Below are 18,350 nucleotides of genomic sequence, written 5' to 3'. Positions count from 1 at the left end.
AGTTTTAATCTAGCGGCGTACTACAGTACATGATATATAAGGCATGAAGATGTTATTGTTACAGATCAGCTAAATTATCTATAGTAAAGGATCCTACAAATTAATGTAAGATACAGTCACAGAAAATAATTATATTCATAAGTACGTCTGAGTCAGTGACAACCCTACAACAGATGTATCCATCGGATCGCCATCAATGATGGTGATACATGGCTGTGTACATAATGTATATACAACTCGTCTAAACATCAACCCAACAATGTTAGATCTGTTACATATAAATTGCACTCTTGTACATGTATGGTATTGTTATAAAAATTTGAAAACTTTATTGTCATGTCAATTTATTTAAACAATATATGTAAAGTTAGTTTAGAAAGTTAGTGAAAACTGTTTCTTCTAGATTTTTTATCAGAAACATTTAGATTATTATTCATGATAATAAGAACCAAGTGATGGTAGGGAGTAATACAGTTACAAGACCACCCCCAGTTTCTTTTCATTGTTATTATTATTAAAAATCTTTTTTTTTTATATAGAAACATGATAAGCTATAGTTTTTAAATTTTGATTATCTCCCTTATACCATGCATACCAGGGATTGGTGTGTAGTCTTATTTTTCATTATTCAATTATTATGCAAGTATATGTAAAAAAAATAGTTTATATGTGCCAGGTTCTGTTCCATTTGTTTTGTTCATTATTCATATTGACTCAAATGTGTTCAAAAATAGCAAAAAAATCACAATTACACATTGGTTGTTGGAATATAAATGGTCATAAAAACAAGGGCTTTGACAAATACAGTGACCCAATATTTGTAAACGAAATATGTCATAAAGATAGTATTTATTTAATTCAAACTCATTGCTCTCTAGAAGAATCCCTTTCACTTGATGGTTTTACACCAGTTCATCTTACTACACCTAAATCTAAAGGCACTTATAAACGTTCAGGAGGAATCTCAATATTTGTTAAATCAAAGTTACGACCAGGTGTAAAATTTTTGGAACATGTAAAATAATGATTACATATGGCTGCAATTGTGCAGTAACTTTTTTAGATTGAAAGATGATATTTTTATTTGTTATATCTATAATTCTCCAGAAAATTCTTCATTATAAAATCTCTACAAGAAAATATTTTTGTCCTTATTGAGAAAGACATTCCAAATACTCTGATACTGGAAAAATTCAATTAGCAGGGGATCTAAATGCTAGAACTGGTACCCAGGTCTTAGACTTTATAAATAATGATGAATCACTTGATTATATACCAGTTTTTGATAACATTTCTCCAGATCTTAACCTTCCTGTACGTTACAGTATGGATGAGGTATTGTCCACACGTGGCAAAAGTTTAAATAAGATTTGTATTCAATCTGGATTGAGAATATTAAATGGTCGTACCCCTGGTGACTTGACTGGCCAACTCACTTGTTATACACCAAATGGTAGCAGTGTTGTTGACTATTTTATAGCCTCTGAGAACCTAATGAAAAAATATCTTATTTTTTAAAGTGCATAAATTTTTGGGCGAGCTTTCAGATTACTGCCAAATTTCAGTAATGCTAAAAATAGATTGTAAAATTAAGAATAATGTTGATGAAAAGACACAAATCCCCCCATCAACTTATATGGGATGAAACTTCACCTCAAGAATTTCAAACTGCCTTATCATCAAATAAAATACGAAATAAAATAAAATAAGTTAATGATAATGTTTATGATAATATTGATAATTTTGTTTCTGATTTAAATTCCATCATAACAGAAGCAGCTGACATCTCCCTTAAACTTAAACGTCCAAAAAAGAAAAACCCAAAATTTTAAATAATATAAGATAACCTTAATGGTTTGATATTTCACTTACAGGCTTAAGACGACAATTAGATAGTAAGGAAAAACTCATTAAAAAGTTTAGCAAAGATCCTATTTTTAGGACATCTTATTTTTCTCTATTAAAACTGTACAGAAAAACTAGAAAACAGAAATTAAAGGAATTTAGACGAAGTGTTATGGATGAGCTTGACAACCTTCATGAAAATAACCCTAATAAATACTGGAATTTACTAAAGGATTTATCTAAAGATACAAACAAATCTACATCTCTAGACATTCCATAAAATACATGGTTTGATTATTTTAAAGAGCTAAATAAAAGTAAAAATAATACAACCGATAACAATTTTCGATTTAAGCAATTGGAAAAGGAAAAAATATTCTCAGAACTTGACTTCCAAATTAGTGATAAAGAAGTAATTACAGCTATATACACATTAAAAAATAAGAGGTCAAGTGGATTTGACATGATCCTAAATGAAATGCTAAAATGTAGCCAGTCATTTGAATTAACAAGTTTTAAAAAATTATTTAATCATATTCTTTTAACTGGCTCCTTCCCAACTATGTGGGCAAAAGGATTTATAGTGCCAATATTCAAAAGTGGTTCTACTGATGACCCCTCAAATTATAGGGGTATAACCATTTGAAGTGCACCAGGAAAACTATTTGCAAAAGAATTAAACATAAGGCTAGAGAATTTTTTATCAAAGAGAAATATAATATGTAAAGAACAGATTGGTTTTTGCAAGAAAAAAAGAACAAGTGACCATATGTTTGTTCTCAAAACATTAATAGAAAAATGAACTCAAATGGGCCCTAAGCTTCTCTTTTCTTGTTTTGTCGATTTCAAAAAGGCATTTGATACAGTTTGGCATATGGGTCTCTTTTATAAACTAAGACAATATGACATCAGTGATTTATATTATAATGTTATTAAAAGCATGTATAAAAAGACTGAGTTGAATGTGAGAATTTAGCAAATCTCAAATGACAGACTCCTTTACATATAATATAGGGGTTCGCCAACGGGATAATCTCAGCTCTAACCTTTTTAAATTATTCATTAATGACCTCCCTGAAATATTTGATAAAACTTGTGACCCAGTTCAACTTGATTCAATTCAGTTGAACTGCTTATTATATGCTGATGATGTAGTTTTGTTATCTGAAACTGCAGAAGGCTTACAAAATAGTTTAGATAAGTTGTGCGCCTGTACTGTAATAAATGGGGATTAGAAATTAACCTTAAGAAAACAGAAAGTTTGGTTTTCAACTGTACAGGAAAAATTAATCCTTTATCTTTTTAATTAAATAATTGTCCTATTGACAAAGCTAGACAGTATACATATTTAGGGATAAGCTTCAGTGCCTCTGGAAGCTTTACAGAGGCTACACATGATCTATTATAAAAGAGGACTAAAAGCTCTTTTTTTTAAATTTATAAAATATTTAAAGGTCATAAACCCAAAATTAAAACTTTACTTCATATATTTGACCACACAGTTAAACCAATTTTAACTTATGGAAGTGAAATTTGGGTTGCTTTAGATTCAAAAAAGTTAACTGAAAAAGGAGATTGTTATTTTGAAAATTATGTCAAGAACTGCAAACTGAATCAATTCATTCTAAAATCTGTAAATTTTCACTGGGAGTAGGAAAGAGAAGCACAAATATGGCAGTGATAGGTGAGCTTGTGAGATATCCTTTATTTATTGAAGTTATAGTTAATATGTTTTCGTACTTATCACGTTTAACAAGTACAGAAGACCAATTAATGTCTGAGGCTCTCCTTGTATCAAAAATCCTTTTCAAACCATAGTAAGAAAAGTTGGTTTCATTCTATAAAATTATTAGCAAAATACTTAGACATAGATTTATCACAAGTTTTTAATATGAAATCAAGCTTGAAAAGATTTATTTTTAACAAACTTAAATTAAAGTATAATAAGTTGTGGTATTCATCTTTAAACGATGTCAGAAAAAATATGTCATTTGGAAATAAACTTAGAACATACAGACTTTTTAAGAGAAATAAATATTTTGAACCTTATTTGGCTATAGGTAATAGGAATCTGAGAATTCAGATGACAAAATTCAGATGTAGTAATCAAGATTTAGAAATAGAGAGAGGCAGATACAGGGGACTTCAGGCAATGGATAGAATTTGAAATCTTTGTAAAAAAGAAGTGGAAGATGAACTTTTTACTTAAATGTTCATCTTTGGAAAGTGAGAGAGTTTCCATTATTTCCAATTAGTTAAAAGTTACAAAAACACAGATTATTTGGCTAATGTCAAATGCAGATAGTCACGTTTTTAATCAAGTAAGCAATTTAATTAATAATCTAAATGTTGTTCGAAAACAACTATTAGAAACGTAGTGAGTTTATATATTTTACTGTAAAAAGACAGAGGCATAATTTAGAAATTTAGATATTTATAAAGCTTCTCATTTTAAATGTAGGATCATGAAAGCACCTGGGGAAAAACCAGAATATTTAAATTCAGTTTCCTATATTTTTTAGGATCACTGTGTTTGTCAAAGTTGAAACATGATACATTTTATAAATACACATTAGTGTGTCTTTCTTGTCTTTTCGTTGTAATCATTGATTTAATTGTATTCAAATAATTGTAATCATTTTGTATTCATTGTACCACATTTACCTTGTGATTATTCTGCCTGTAATGGGCGTCTTTAATTGACAATAACATATATTTGATTTGATTTTGATTTGTGAGCAGCAACCCTCTATCAAGAACATCATGATAGGAAATACAAGCACAAGAATATCGTATCAATTGGGAGATATATACCCCGTATGCAGGTGCTGCTGGAATGTAGCTACTAAAAAATAGAAAGTTCACAATTGGAAAGCTGAAATCTTCTCTTTTGTCGTAAAGTTTTGTTTTCAACCGACCCTCAATATCATTTGCTATGTGTAAGTCAAGATATTAGGCTCACTTAACTGTATCTGTTGTATTCTTTATCTCTAGTTCGATTGGATAGATGCGTTCAACATAGTCACCAAATTTTGAATTATTTAGTGAGAGAACATAGTTATCATGCCTAATCTATCATGCCTAACATATCACGTGGTGTGTTACAACTCTATATTCTACTGACGCGGAAAGGTAACACTAGGCAAAAGAAAGTTGAATGTAAACGTTGTTCAGTTTATGTAGTGGAGTGGTCTAAAGCGATGGACACAGTGCCGGTGGTGTTGTCTCGATATCCCAATCGCATTCCATGATTGAAATTGTCACCAGGAGAAATAAGATATCAATCATTGTTATAAGAAATACTACATTCCTTTTACTCAATTCCAAACAATAATGATAATCAAACTATTTACCAAGTTTGGAATAATATGAGCAAAACGACGGGTGCCACATGTGGAGCATGATCTGATACCCTTCTGGAGCAATTGAGATCACCCCCAGTTTTTGGTTTGGTTCGTGATGTTTGGTCTTTAGTTTTCTATGTTGTGTCTTGTCTTCTATGATTTGAATATCACTCTCGGATTTTTTTTGTCCTCTTTTATCTGAAGTATTTAGCCTTAATAATGACAAAAGAAGGTCAGAAAATTACTTAATATGCTATAAGTCATAAGAATGATTTGAGAGTGCATTTACCACGTTTACGGACATTTGACAACCGCTTTCTTCATTATTTTAACGAGTTAATTTACAAGTCCAGGAGCTTTTCTTTAGGAAATCTGAATGCAAGTACAAATACTACTCGTTTTGGTCGCGGTCCGCTGTTTCGCTAGCGAAAAACAAAACTTTGTCGTTTTTTAGCCATAATTTATATGAGTGGTGATGGTTTGAGTATTGCAAACACTATTATTTTTACAATAGCAACACTCATTTGCTTATCTGAGCATCTAACTGATACTTTATACCTGTAACACTCTTAAATAATTATAATCACACCAGACGTAAAGCTGAGATGAAATCGTCTTACTGTAATCTGTAATAAATTGTGTAGTATGTTTCCTGTCATAAATGCAACCTACCGAATTAGACCATTTACCGGATTTGTTATCTCATAAGCAACACGACGGGTGCCACACGTGGAGCAGGATCTGCTTACCCTTATGGAGCACCTGAAATCACCCCTAGTTTTAATGGTGTTCGTGTTGTTTATTCTTTAGTTTTCTATGTTGTGTCATGTGTACTATTGTTTGTCTATTTGTCCTTTTCATTTCTAGCCATGGCGTTGTCAGTTTCTTTTCGATTTACGAGTTTGACTGTCCCTCTGGTATCTTTCGTCCCCCTCTGTTATTGAAAAACGCGTGTTTTCAATTCTTAAACAGGCAGCGGACAATCGTCCATTGAAACTTCTTCAATGGATTTATCTTTGGCCGGGTAAAAAGAAGTAACGGAAAAACCATCATTTCCCATAACCATAAAATGAGGTGTACTCGACCATTGTATGGAAATATTAAGCTAAATGCGCTAAGAATATACACTGTATGTGTCCTACGCGCTTTTCTGGATTAAATTTCATCGGGAATGTCATCACCAAATATTTTAAGGCTTTAAAAAAAAAAGACCAGACAATATCATATAAAATATACATTGGATAAAACGGGAAAAAGCTGACAAAAAATCTTTGGACTCTTTTTTTAATTCAGTAATTAAGATAGTTGATATACGTATTCAACATTTTAAAGAACATTTTACTATTAGCAATAACCACAATAAACCTATTTCTCGTATTAAACATAAACTAAGAGAACTAGCCAAGGAATTTGTTTTTGTCCCGGCCGATAAAGCTGCTAATAATATTATTATTGTTTGACGTAAATTTTACCCTGAGGTTCTGAAAAAGGAAATCACCAATTCACCAACATTCCAACTGACTCTATTTTCAGAAAACGAAATCTGTAACAAACATAAACTTTTAGCCACCGCTTTACAAGCAGAGCCAAATACAATGAAAGTCCCAAGCAGAGCCAAATACAATGAAAGTATGTATTGGCTTCCGAAGCTACACAAAACCCCTTACAAATATAGATTTATTTCGTCTTCAAGCCATTTTTCAACTACTACATTGTCTATTCTTCTTACCAGCACACTTGGTACAATAAAAAACCTTATGATAAATTGTTCAAATAAGGCCTTCGAAAATAGTGGAATAAATTACTTTTGGAGTGTCAAGAACTCGTTGGAAGTACTTGATAAATTGCATGCTAATATTGGTGATTTTGAATCTGTTCTAAGTATTGATTTTTCTACCCTGTATACCACATTGCCTCACATTCTCATTAAGAAAAAATTCACACACCTAATTAAATGGGCATTCAAAAAATCAGAATGTGAATATATATGTTCAAACTCTTTTAGGTCATTTTTTAGTAGCAATAAACAAAAAAACTATGTCAATTGGACATGCTTTGATACTATATATGCCCTTTAATTTTTACTAGATAACATTTTTGTTCGCTTTGGGGATTCCGTATATCGTCAGATTATCGGAATTCCAATGGGGACTAACTGTGCACCACTTATTGCGGACCTCTTTTTGTATTGTTATGAGTTACAATTTATGACAAAAATAAGCAAAGACTCATCAAAACAACATCTGATAAACAAATTTAATAATACTTTTAGATATTTGGATGATATTTTGGCTCTCAATAATGACGACTTCAGTATGTATATTAATGAAATTTATCCTGCTGAACTTACTTTAAATAAAGCTAATACTAACAACGACCACTGCCCTTTCCTCGATCGATCTTGATATCTATATCACTAACGGAAAGCTGAATACTAAAATTAATGATAAAAGGGATAATTTTTCATATCCTATCGTTAATTATCCGTTTTTAGATGGTGACGTTCCCTTGTCACCATCTTACGGTGTTTATATATCTCAACTTGTACGATTCGCTCGTGTATGTAACAATGTTTTAGATTTTAACGAGAGAAATTTATGTATTACTGAAAAATTATTACACCAGGGTTTTCGATATCACAAACTAGTCAAAAAATTTACTAAATTTTATCATCGGTATAAAGATATCATTCGTAAATATAGCTCAACATGCAGACTTCTTATACGTTCAGGTATTTCACATCCAATTTTTTATGGAAATATTCTTTATAAAGCACAAAGGTGTCAGTATTCACCTCAGAAACTTACAAAATCTTTGAATAGACTTATTAAGAAGGGATATAATTACGATACTGTTGTCAAGTCATTAAAGATTGCATATTTTGGTGTTAATATTGAGTCACTGATAAGGTTTTTGCGTCGGAACTAAACACATTTTTTCTACAAACAGTTGTTGGCATGACAGTTGTTATGTTCTTCGCATATATGTTATGATGGTATGATACTAAACCCCTAACGGGAAGGATTGTGCCTAATGTTCATATGATGAAATCATAATCTTTCAGTCAGTTTAATTGAAGTCTGGAGCTGGCATGTCAGTTAACTGCTAGTAGTCTGTTGTTATTTATGTATTATTGTCATTATGTTTATTTTCTTTGGTTACATCTTCTGACATCAGACTCGGACTTCTCTTGAACTGAATTTTAATGTGCGTATTGTTATGCGTTTACTTTTCTACATTGGTTAGAGGTATAGGGGGAGGGTTGAGATCTCACAAACATGTTTAACCCCGCCGCATTTTTGCGCCTGTCCCAAGTCAGCAGCTTCTGGCCTTTGTTAGTCTTGTATTATTTTAATTTTAGTTTCTTGTGTACAACTTGGAAATTAGTATGGCGTTCATTATCACTATTATTATATACTAGTATATATTTGTTTAGGGGTCAGCTGAAGGACGCCTCCGGGTGCGGGTATTTCTCGCTACATTGAAGACCTGTTGGTGACCTTCTGCTGTTGTTTTTTTTATTTGGTCGGGTTTTTGTCTCTTTGACACATTCCCCATTTCCATTCCTTTATTGAAGGACGAGAAATCACTAAGACGCGTGTGTGTATAAAGGCAACAGTAGTATAACGCATATAACGAATAAAGGAGTGCCAATGAGAAAACTATCGACCCAATTCAAATGAAGTGCAATTATAGGTAATTTAAGGCTAATCACGGCCTTCAACAATGAGAAAATATTGTACTGTATAGTCGGCTTTGAAAGGCTCTACATAGAAAATATCAAAACCCTCATTTGCAAAAAAAATCTTATGGCCTTATTCATAAGAAAACAATTTACGAAAAACTAATACGACTGACATAAACCAACCGAAATCACTCAACTAGAGGCTTTTGGCTTGGGACAAGCACATATACAATGTGGCGTAGTCAGACCAGTGGCATACATTGTGACGTAGTTACAATACTTTAAGCTGATTTGACACTGATACAATTGTAATCAGTATAAATGGGAAAATAAATAGATAATAAAAAGTTGACTTATATTTTATTTTGTGCTGCATCAATTGATAATGGCAGCAAACTTGTTTTTAAGACTTAAGACACTCGGTACTATATGGGTGCGTCACCTGGTGGATCCTTAACTTCATCTCCTTCTTTTTCCCTCGGGTTTTTAACTGTTTAAAACAAAACAAAATTGGATTATTTTAATCTTCAGCTACCGATATAGTTAAATAAGGTATAATACCAAATTATAATAACAGGTCAATACATTCAACAAAGTGTTCAAATAATCGGATAAAATATATCGCAAATATAAGTTTAAGTGTATAAGGGTATCATTTCCTTATTATTGTATTTTGATATTCGCATATCATCTTTAAAAAAAAACTTATTGTGAGTTACACAAATACTATTAAGAATAATCAATTCGTTTGATCTACAGTTCAGGGTGTATTCAGCTCAAAATTTAAAGGACGTAAGTACTATCGTAATGAATCACAATGTTTCTACTTTTTTGTGATATATATTTCTCAACATTTTTTAGAATCGAGCGTCATTGATGGTTCCTCTGTAGACCAGATGCGCGTGTGTAGAGAAACCAGTACTTACAAATGGCCGATAACAGTACAGAAAAAGTTTGTGGTGAACAGTAAAGTAACGAAACCAGTCCTTAAGTAGTTGGATGTGAACAGTAAAGTAACAAAACCAGGACTTAAGAAATTGGTAGTGAACAGTAAAGTACAGAAAACAGTACTCAAGAAGTTGATAGTGAACAGTAAAGTAACAAAACCAGTCCTTAAGAAGTTGATAGTGAACAGTAAAGTAACGAAACCAGTCCTTAAGTAGTTGGCAGTGAACAGTAAAGTACCGAAACCAGTACCTAAAAAGTTGGTGATGAACAGTAAAGTACTGAAACCAATCCTAAAGAAGTTGGCAATGAAAACCACGAAAAGCGGTATGAAAACACAATAGAAAAAAGGAACAAAATCAATATTGAATTGAAATTGACAAATAAAGCCCGTCAGCATTCGATTAAACTGGTTGAGAAATGATATTGTATTACGGTATATCAATTTGTTTAACTTATTTAGCGATAAGCAGGTGCTTTACTAGTAGCGAGAAGATTAATACGTATATTACCTCCTTCTCCATCTCCTCCTCTACCACCTCCTCGACCTCCTCTTCCATGGCCACCACCTGAACAAATAATTATGTACAATAAGAAGAAGTTGGCGTTTAAAATAAAATTATTTAGTACATAGGTATTTCTATTACTTTTTATAGTCTTGATGAGTTACATTTTTTTTGACAGACAATATTTAAAAAATACGACGAAGGAGTTAAAGGATCTTAAATCTATCAAAGTGAAGTACTTCTTAAAACAACATCAGAAACTTGGAAGAAATAAAAAAAAATCATCAAATTCAAAAAAAAGATATATTGCGATTAATAATATAAAATTTGTATCAAAGTATTTATATAATCACACATTTGGAAGCATGTGCCTACACCACAAGAAATGTTTAAAATTTTAATTACCCCCTGATCCTGATGAACCAGGATCTCCTTTTGGACCAGTGGGTCCAGATGGACCTGTTTGTCCAGAATCTCCACGTTGTCCACTGTTTCCTTTATCTCCTTTGCTACCAGGTTTTCCTTTTTTTCCCTTTGGTCCTGCTAATCCCATATCTCCTTTTGGTCCGGGATGTCCAGTAGAACCAGACGGTCCTTCTGGCCCAATGTCTCCATCGATTCCATCGGCTCCAATAGCTCCTATTTCACCTGGTTCTCCTTGAATACCATCCTCTCCGGGTGGTCCCTGTGATCCATTCTTTCCATTTTTACCAGGGGCTCCATCCATTCCCTTTTCTCCAGTTGATCCAACAGCCCCTTGTTCACCAGTTTTACCTTTTTCACCAGGATGTCCCATTTCACCTTTTCTTCCTGGAGACCCACTAAACCCTTGAGGTCCAACACGTCCGGTTTTTCCAGGGTCTCCTCTACCTCCTTTAGATCCAGGAGATCCAGCTCGGCCAGGATATCCTCTCATTCCTACAAGATGTCAAACATTAATGGAATGAAAACAGTAGCCCGGACTTAATAAATACCTGTTATTTGGATTACTTATTTGTTTATCTTTATTGACAGACATTTAAATACTTTTATTCAGACTCATTAAGAATTTTTAAGAAAACAAATATTGGTAATACATAAATGAACTAATGATTTAAAATTAGTCATTTAATTTTCTCTTATAGAACTTTACATTCAGAAATCTTAAAAACTAGCGATTCGTAAAATTAATATCACATGGAACTTTCTATACAAAACATATATTTACAGTCTATAAAATTGAGAATGGAAATGAAGAATGTGTCAAAGCGACAATAAACCGACTATATAGTAGACAACAGCCGAATGCCACTAATTGATCTTCAATGATGTGAGAAACTCCCGCACATTCATTTCTTGCACTGTGTGCTTGAATTATTTGTTAATATGGAATATGTTAATGAATTAATGTGTAAATTTTGTTGTTTTGGAGATGTTAATAAGTTGTAAAACTTGTGTCTGGTCCATTTGTCAATTTAAACAAAAAGATATTTTTTAACTAAACTGTGGATTGATTTATTTTCATGGCAAATATTTGTGTGTATTGATGAATAGTTCGTGGATGTTTCGTAGTTTGTTTCACTTGATATAGAAAGAAAAAATAGTATATTAGTTTGACATTGTTGTTCCAGGTGAAACTTATCAATGAATCTACAGTACGTCTTACCTTCAACACCCTGTTTCCCAGGAGGACCAGGTACTCCGATTTCTGAAAATAGACAATTTTTAAAAAAAATGTGTTCTTTTCTTATTTAATGACAAAATCATTTTATGCATCGCAATGAACATCTTCATGGACAGATTGATTTCTAATCTTTGTATCTTGTTTTCATTGAAGATAACTGTTGTAGGTTACGGTTGTTTTTTCATAATCTTATTTTTCATGACTGCTTTTCTCTAGATGTACCATTAAAATAACATCAATACATTAGCTAGATATTAGACATAGCTATCCAATAACAATATCTTGTTGAAGGCTTTTGAAAATAGTACCAAGAATTAATTAGATTTCTAAACGGTCAAAAGATTACTATATTAAGACTGCATGTATGTAAATTACTAAGGTTGTATAATTTCTCACCAACTACTTCATATGGTTCATCTATAAAAATAAAAAATAAACACAATTAAAGTTACTGACGAGATATTCTTGATTCAACGCAGTCATTCTTTTAATCATTTCTGTAAAAGGTTACTCAAATGTTACTTTTAATGTTACTACATTCAAATTGAAATGATCTACCAAAGTAGACTGAGCAACGGGTCTATGTGCAACACGGGAGGGTGTTATATTTGGATCAGAATCTCCTTACTCAGCAGCTGAGACCAACATAGTTTGTTTGGGGAGGGTGATTGCACAGTCTTCAGTTTTCTACATATTGTTATGACTACTTTTATTTGTCTTTTTTGTTTCGTTTACTGTCAGGTGTATTTCTACAGGTATATATGTCAAAGAATCGCATGATAACTTGTTAATAGGTATGTAAAGTGACGAACGTCCAATCAGATCATAAGTCTCAATTTTGGACACTCATTGAAAACTGCGGCAAATTTTGAACAGAATCATCATAAATACAATTTAGAATGGGAATTGGGAATTGGGAAAGTGTCAAAGAGACATCAACCCGACCAAAAAGCAGACAACAGCCGACGGACACTAATAGGCGTTCAATGCAGCGAAAAATTCCCGTACCCGAATTAAGATTTGATAAAGGTTCACCTACTAGGTGCAACAGTTTTTAATTTGTAAGAAGCATGGCGCACTACGTATAAAAGTAAACGTTCCCGTAATGACCTGATACTGCTCTATCAAACGGACGCCCAGTTTTGGCAAATTTGTTATTGCCGTCCAGACGGTGACAAGAAGTAACCATATTTTCCCTATTTGTTCTTTCTCTGGTATAACATGAATAACATCCCAGGTCCTTTGTTTTATCAGGGATGATCTGAGCCGGACCACCCGGACCACCCTACCAGATATGCCAAGGTTGAGTTTCGTTGTTTTGCATGCTTTCCTTTGTTCTGTAACAATTTGGCGGGTATGTCAAATCAAATATATAACTTATAATTAATTATACGGAAAAGACTATCTATCATAATTTATGTAGAAAAAATCCAGTGATTATGGTAGGATCCGAACTCAAGACCTTTATCATATCAACTCACAACACATACCACTACACCAGGACGAGTCGATAATAAACTAACAGTAATCTACCATACTTAAAGGAAGAAAGATATTTTTTATAAATGGTGCGAGTTAGCAGACTTTTATTCAGTGGGGTTTAAACCCTTTCGTTCATAAGTGAGTTGTCAGACTGATTGTGCAATTTGATTTTACACTTTTTAAAAAATGGAGCTAGTCTGTAAACACGTGTAGGCCGATTTTTTATAAAGTGACGACCTAATGAGGGCCGATTTTTTATAAAGTGGCGATCAAATGAGGGACAATTGGTTAGTGGGGCGAGTTTACATTGTTTCATATTCAATCATCGTGTTCGGGGGCCATAAAGGGTATACATTATATAGTAATATATAAAGTATAGTATAATGGTTGTGTGCATGGCGTGTAAAACGTGATCATGGGATAACTATCACTGATACGAAATGGACCATTGTTGTTTATTTGATAAATATAAAATGTTCATGATAATTGTAACTTTTTTAATAACATGAACAAAAATTAAATGCAATATACGTGCAATAACCGCGTATGAAGTGATTTACAAATAAAAAGAAACGGAAGTTCTATGATATAGATGTAAAACAAATCGTTTTGTTCTATGATATAAATTTAAACCTAATACATTGTAATAGTTTCCATAGATTATGAATAATTCAATTTCAGTAAGCTAAAATGATTCATTTCATCTGCCATTCCTGACTCGTGATATGTTTGGTATATTCAATATAAAGTTAAGCAAATTATAATGTAAAACAACTATTAACATCGATTTTGTAAGCTATAAAAACAATAAAACTTTAAAAACAGATTGAAAAACCCGTTAAAATCAAAATCAAAATATAACAGGCAGATAAATCTCTTTCATATAGCTATTCATTTTCCCAAAAAACGTTTGAAAGTTCCTCTTATAGGAAATTACTCGTATTAATGAATCAAACGTTAAAGGGTAACAATAGGCACTGGAAAAATTACATTTTTTTTTTATCTAGTCTGGGTTTTTTTTCACAAATCGCTGTCAAAATAATGGAATTTAATGAGACTGTCATACAAATGAGAAACTACGCTAGCTATAGTCCACCATTTTCTATATACAGAAGAAAAAAATTAAATCACAAAAATACTGAACATAAAATCTCTGTATCAAGTCATATATATGTGATGCATTCGTTTGATGTGTTTGAGTTTTTAATTTTTTCCATTGATTTTGGACTTTATCAGTGATCAGTATTTTGTCTTTACACTTTTTTTTATGAGAAAGAAAATATTTACCTTGTTTAACTTCTTGTCCAAGATCGACATATACGTAGTCTACGTCGTTAGTATATCTTTTCACACGATCTACAACCTGTTTTTTTAATGTAATATTTCATTTGTAAAGATAATTTATAAGTATAACTCATATTTGTAAAAATCATTATAAGTAAAAACTATAGTTGAACCTATCGTTATAAAAATAAGGCCTATTTGACAATGTCATTTTAAATATAAGGCACATTTGAAAAGGTCATTATAAATATCAATAAAATTTGTAAATATAAAATTAAGTATAAATCAACATTTAAAACAAAAGTACTATCATGATTTCGCTGCTACAGAAACGTATGTGTGTTGGATCATTTCCTTGTGCGTACTTAAAAATGAAAATGGCATCACTTCAATTGTTGAATTAAAAACGTTTAGAACGTTGTGATCAAATAAAAAAATGCAATTAAATGTTCATAAATATATCAACTTCATAAATTATTAATTATTAATATGATGGTCTTGAAGTATAAAGTCTTTTATTTGACTTTATTAATATTACTTTTACTGTTTATTCTGTTTTGGTGATGTCCATTTAACGGTACTATGTTCTTATACAAGTAAGAGGTTAAGCTAGCTATAAAACCAGTTTTAATTCCCAATATTTTTCACACACAAAATGCATGTACCAAATCAGGAATATGACAGTTTTATCCATTCGTCTGATGTGTTTGAGCTTTTGATTTTGCCATTTGATTCATCAAATATGTAATTGTCTTATAAAATTACAAGTTGTTAACAACTCGACTTTCTGTTGTGAATTCTGTTCGGATTTTAGTATTTTTTCGACTTTACTTATTAGGTACCAATTTTATTGCTTTCAGCACAAATTAACGTTTCCTTTGAGTAAAAATGTACTTAAAAGTTAAAAAAAGAAGAGTGAAGAAATGCTTGACAAGTGACAATGCAAATCATTTTGTTTAGAATAAACGTGATTAACTCATAAAAAATCAAACCTCATCTTTATCTTGTGGTTCTGTAAGTTTGCCTGCAAAAAAAACCAAACTCTCAACTTCAAAATTTGTCTATGTTGCTATCTGAAAAAACTTTCACTATTTCTTATAGTTAGAAATTTTAAATATGCTGAATATACAGAAATCATTTGTAAGCAATTGCTTCATCAGCCCATAATTCAGCACTTCTGACAGTTCTATGTTGACTTGAGCTATCATTGATATGTTCATAATCATAAATTAACTGTTTACAAAAATGTAATTTTTTTTACTTCTTAGGCTTTTCTACCTCAGGAAGAGATTACCTTAGCAAACTTTTGGGAATTGTTGGTCTCTTGTTGAGAGGTGTCTAATTGGCAATCATACCACATCTTCTTTTTGTATATATGATGATGGATCGGTTTCAACTTAACAATAGCTGTACTTTTAAAATTCCATTTTAACCATTTACAAGTTTAGAAGTTTCCATTCTTTGCGTTACATTTGAACTGCTGAGTAAAAAAAAAACGAAATGCCTTGCTTAATAATTAAAAAATATATGTCCCAAATAAGGGATAAAGACACTATTGTGTAAGCTACTGATTTTCTCCCTAATTTAACTTGTTGTGTTTTGTTTAGTGAAGTAGGAGATATAAGGCTACTGGTGCAGTGTAAGGAGACTTAAGAAGAACTACCAATAAAGATGTGCATATTGGTTTAATTTAGAATGAACAAAAGAAATTTGTGTTAAATGATTGCCAATAAAACTCTCCACAAGAGCTCATACCGCAAAGTAAGCTACAAAAGGCCCCGAAATCACAAAGGTAAAACAATTCTAACGAGAAAACAGCCTAATTAATATACAAAAAAAACCCGAAAAATCAATATGTAACACAGCAACAAACGACAATCGTTGTAATCAGAGGATCTAGACATAGGACAGACACATTAATAAAGAATGTGGCCGCTTTAAACATATTAGAGGGATCCCTGCACCGTCAAAATCAGAATAAAATTGGGACAATTAAATTCCATGATCGAAAGACAGACCATCAAGCCATAAAAAAACACATAAATAACGACCAAAGAGACATTAATCTACAAAACACTGTAAATGTAAAAAAAAATAAAATCAGAAATACTGAGCAGCACAAATTCAACGTTGACATAGGATAATATGATAAAAATTCATTTTCGAAAGTTAGAACTTACCGAGTATCTTTTGTGTAGATTTAGCATCAGTATGAAGAGCAACAAGTGCTACTAGGCAAAACCAAAGCCACATATACATTGACATCTTTTTCTGTGGTTGAAGTCTATGCAGAATACACCCAAAGTGATCCGTTTAAATACTTCTTTTAAGCATTACAATTCTTTTGTTGAAACATTTATCCTTTTGAAAAATAATCATTTTGAGGTCTTTAGCAACATGCCCTCTTTGTGTTTCTAACTATAAACACAATTTTTGACTTAACATTCATTTAAAAACATTTAATGAATTATAAATAGAATTTCAACATATAATATATAATGTTATAGCCTTGAAAAATGAAACCATGTCAACAAAAAAATGCAAAGGTACCTCGTTTACAAATCAAAGGCATCAAAGAGCAAAGTATCCATTATGTTTTATTTTAATGTGGTTGCGTTGGTGAATGGAATTTTATATGTTTCATCCAGAAAGAATGTATGTGGGCCGATTGAAAGATTTCAAATGCAGTTTGATGTTGAATTAGTCAGAGGGTCCAACATTCTATACTATTTTGTAAATATTATCACAAAAGACTTGGATTGATGATCAGAACTAACTACATTGTCCAACGTTATGGTTAATGACTAAAATTAATATCCAGCCCTAAACGAGTGGAGTGGAAATTGTTTGTTAAACACAACGGGTATCACATTAGGAGAAGATAGGATAACCCTTTCGGAGCACTTGCGATCATCCTTGGTTTTGATGGGGTTCGTTATGCTAAGTATATAGAGTTAAATTCTATCTTGTGTTTTGTATTCGATTGTTTATCTTTTGATGTTTTATTTCGTTTTTTTGCATTTTTGTATTTATCTTATGAGTTCAAACTTGTTTAATTTCAATATTCTTGTGGTATCTATTTAAACCATCAGCAATTTATTTCGTCTCTATGAGACTTAGAAAAGAACCCTGCTGATGATTAGTTACACCATTCGCGCCTTTCGTCATAACCAATGTTTTCCTATTGGAACTTAAAAGCATATAACAGCTTAGCCACAGTTGTATCATTTTTGTGCTGACATGGTTTTTTTGTAAATTATATATTAGGTTGATCATTGTGTTGACATGTGTAGTAGTAAATACGAGGGATGATTCTTTCTTCTGCATGTTTTAGCAAGGTCATTCCAGATACCCAGCCTTTGAGTAAATACGCCGAACGTTCGTTTCTTCTGTATGTTCTTCATACGACTAAATATTCCAGTCAAAGTAATAAGATAGAAACTCAAATCAATAAACACGTTTGACATCATTCATAACAATTTGTTTTATAGAATTTGTAAAAAATCCATATTAACGTTCTCAGAATACATATATCATTAATAACGGGGAGGGGGGTCTGGTTGGGTAATAGAGAGTATTGATCTGATATTACAATA

At 31.9% G+C, this 18,350-nt stretch overlaps 1 protein-coding gene across 1 annotated transcript; it reads right to left on the bottom strand.

Moving 5' to 3' along the window:
• Window positions 1-9,299: 9,299 nt before the first annotated feature.
• On the bottom strand, window positions 9,300-17,019 carry LOC134700910 (collagen alpha-1(XIII) chain-like). The gene is made up of 7 exons (XM_063562062.1): window positions 16,935-17,019; window positions 15,747-15,778; window positions 14,758-14,833; window positions 11,971-12,012; window positions 10,731-11,243; window positions 10,332-10,388; window positions 9,300-9,364 (listed from the first exon to the last, which is right to left on the bottom strand). Exons 1-7 carry the CDS (start codon window positions 17,017-17,019, stop codon window positions 9,300-9,302), a joined length of 870 nt encoding a protein of 289 aa, XP_063418132.1.
• Window positions 17,020-18,350: the final 1,331 nt, after the last annotated feature.

The sequence above is a fragment of the Mytilus trossulus genome, unplaced genomic scaffold (genome assembly GCF_036588685.1).
Source record: "Mytilus trossulus isolate FHL-02 unplaced genomic scaffold, PNRI_Mtr1.1.1.hap1 h1tg000210l__unscaffolded, whole genome shotgun sequence".
NCBI classification, from domain to species: Eukaryota; Metazoa; Mollusca; class Bivalvia; order Mytilida; family Mytilidae; genus Mytilus; species Mytilus trossulus.
Note: the sequence above shows the minus strand (reverse complement) of the source record. Positions and strands in the feature narration are given on the sequence as shown.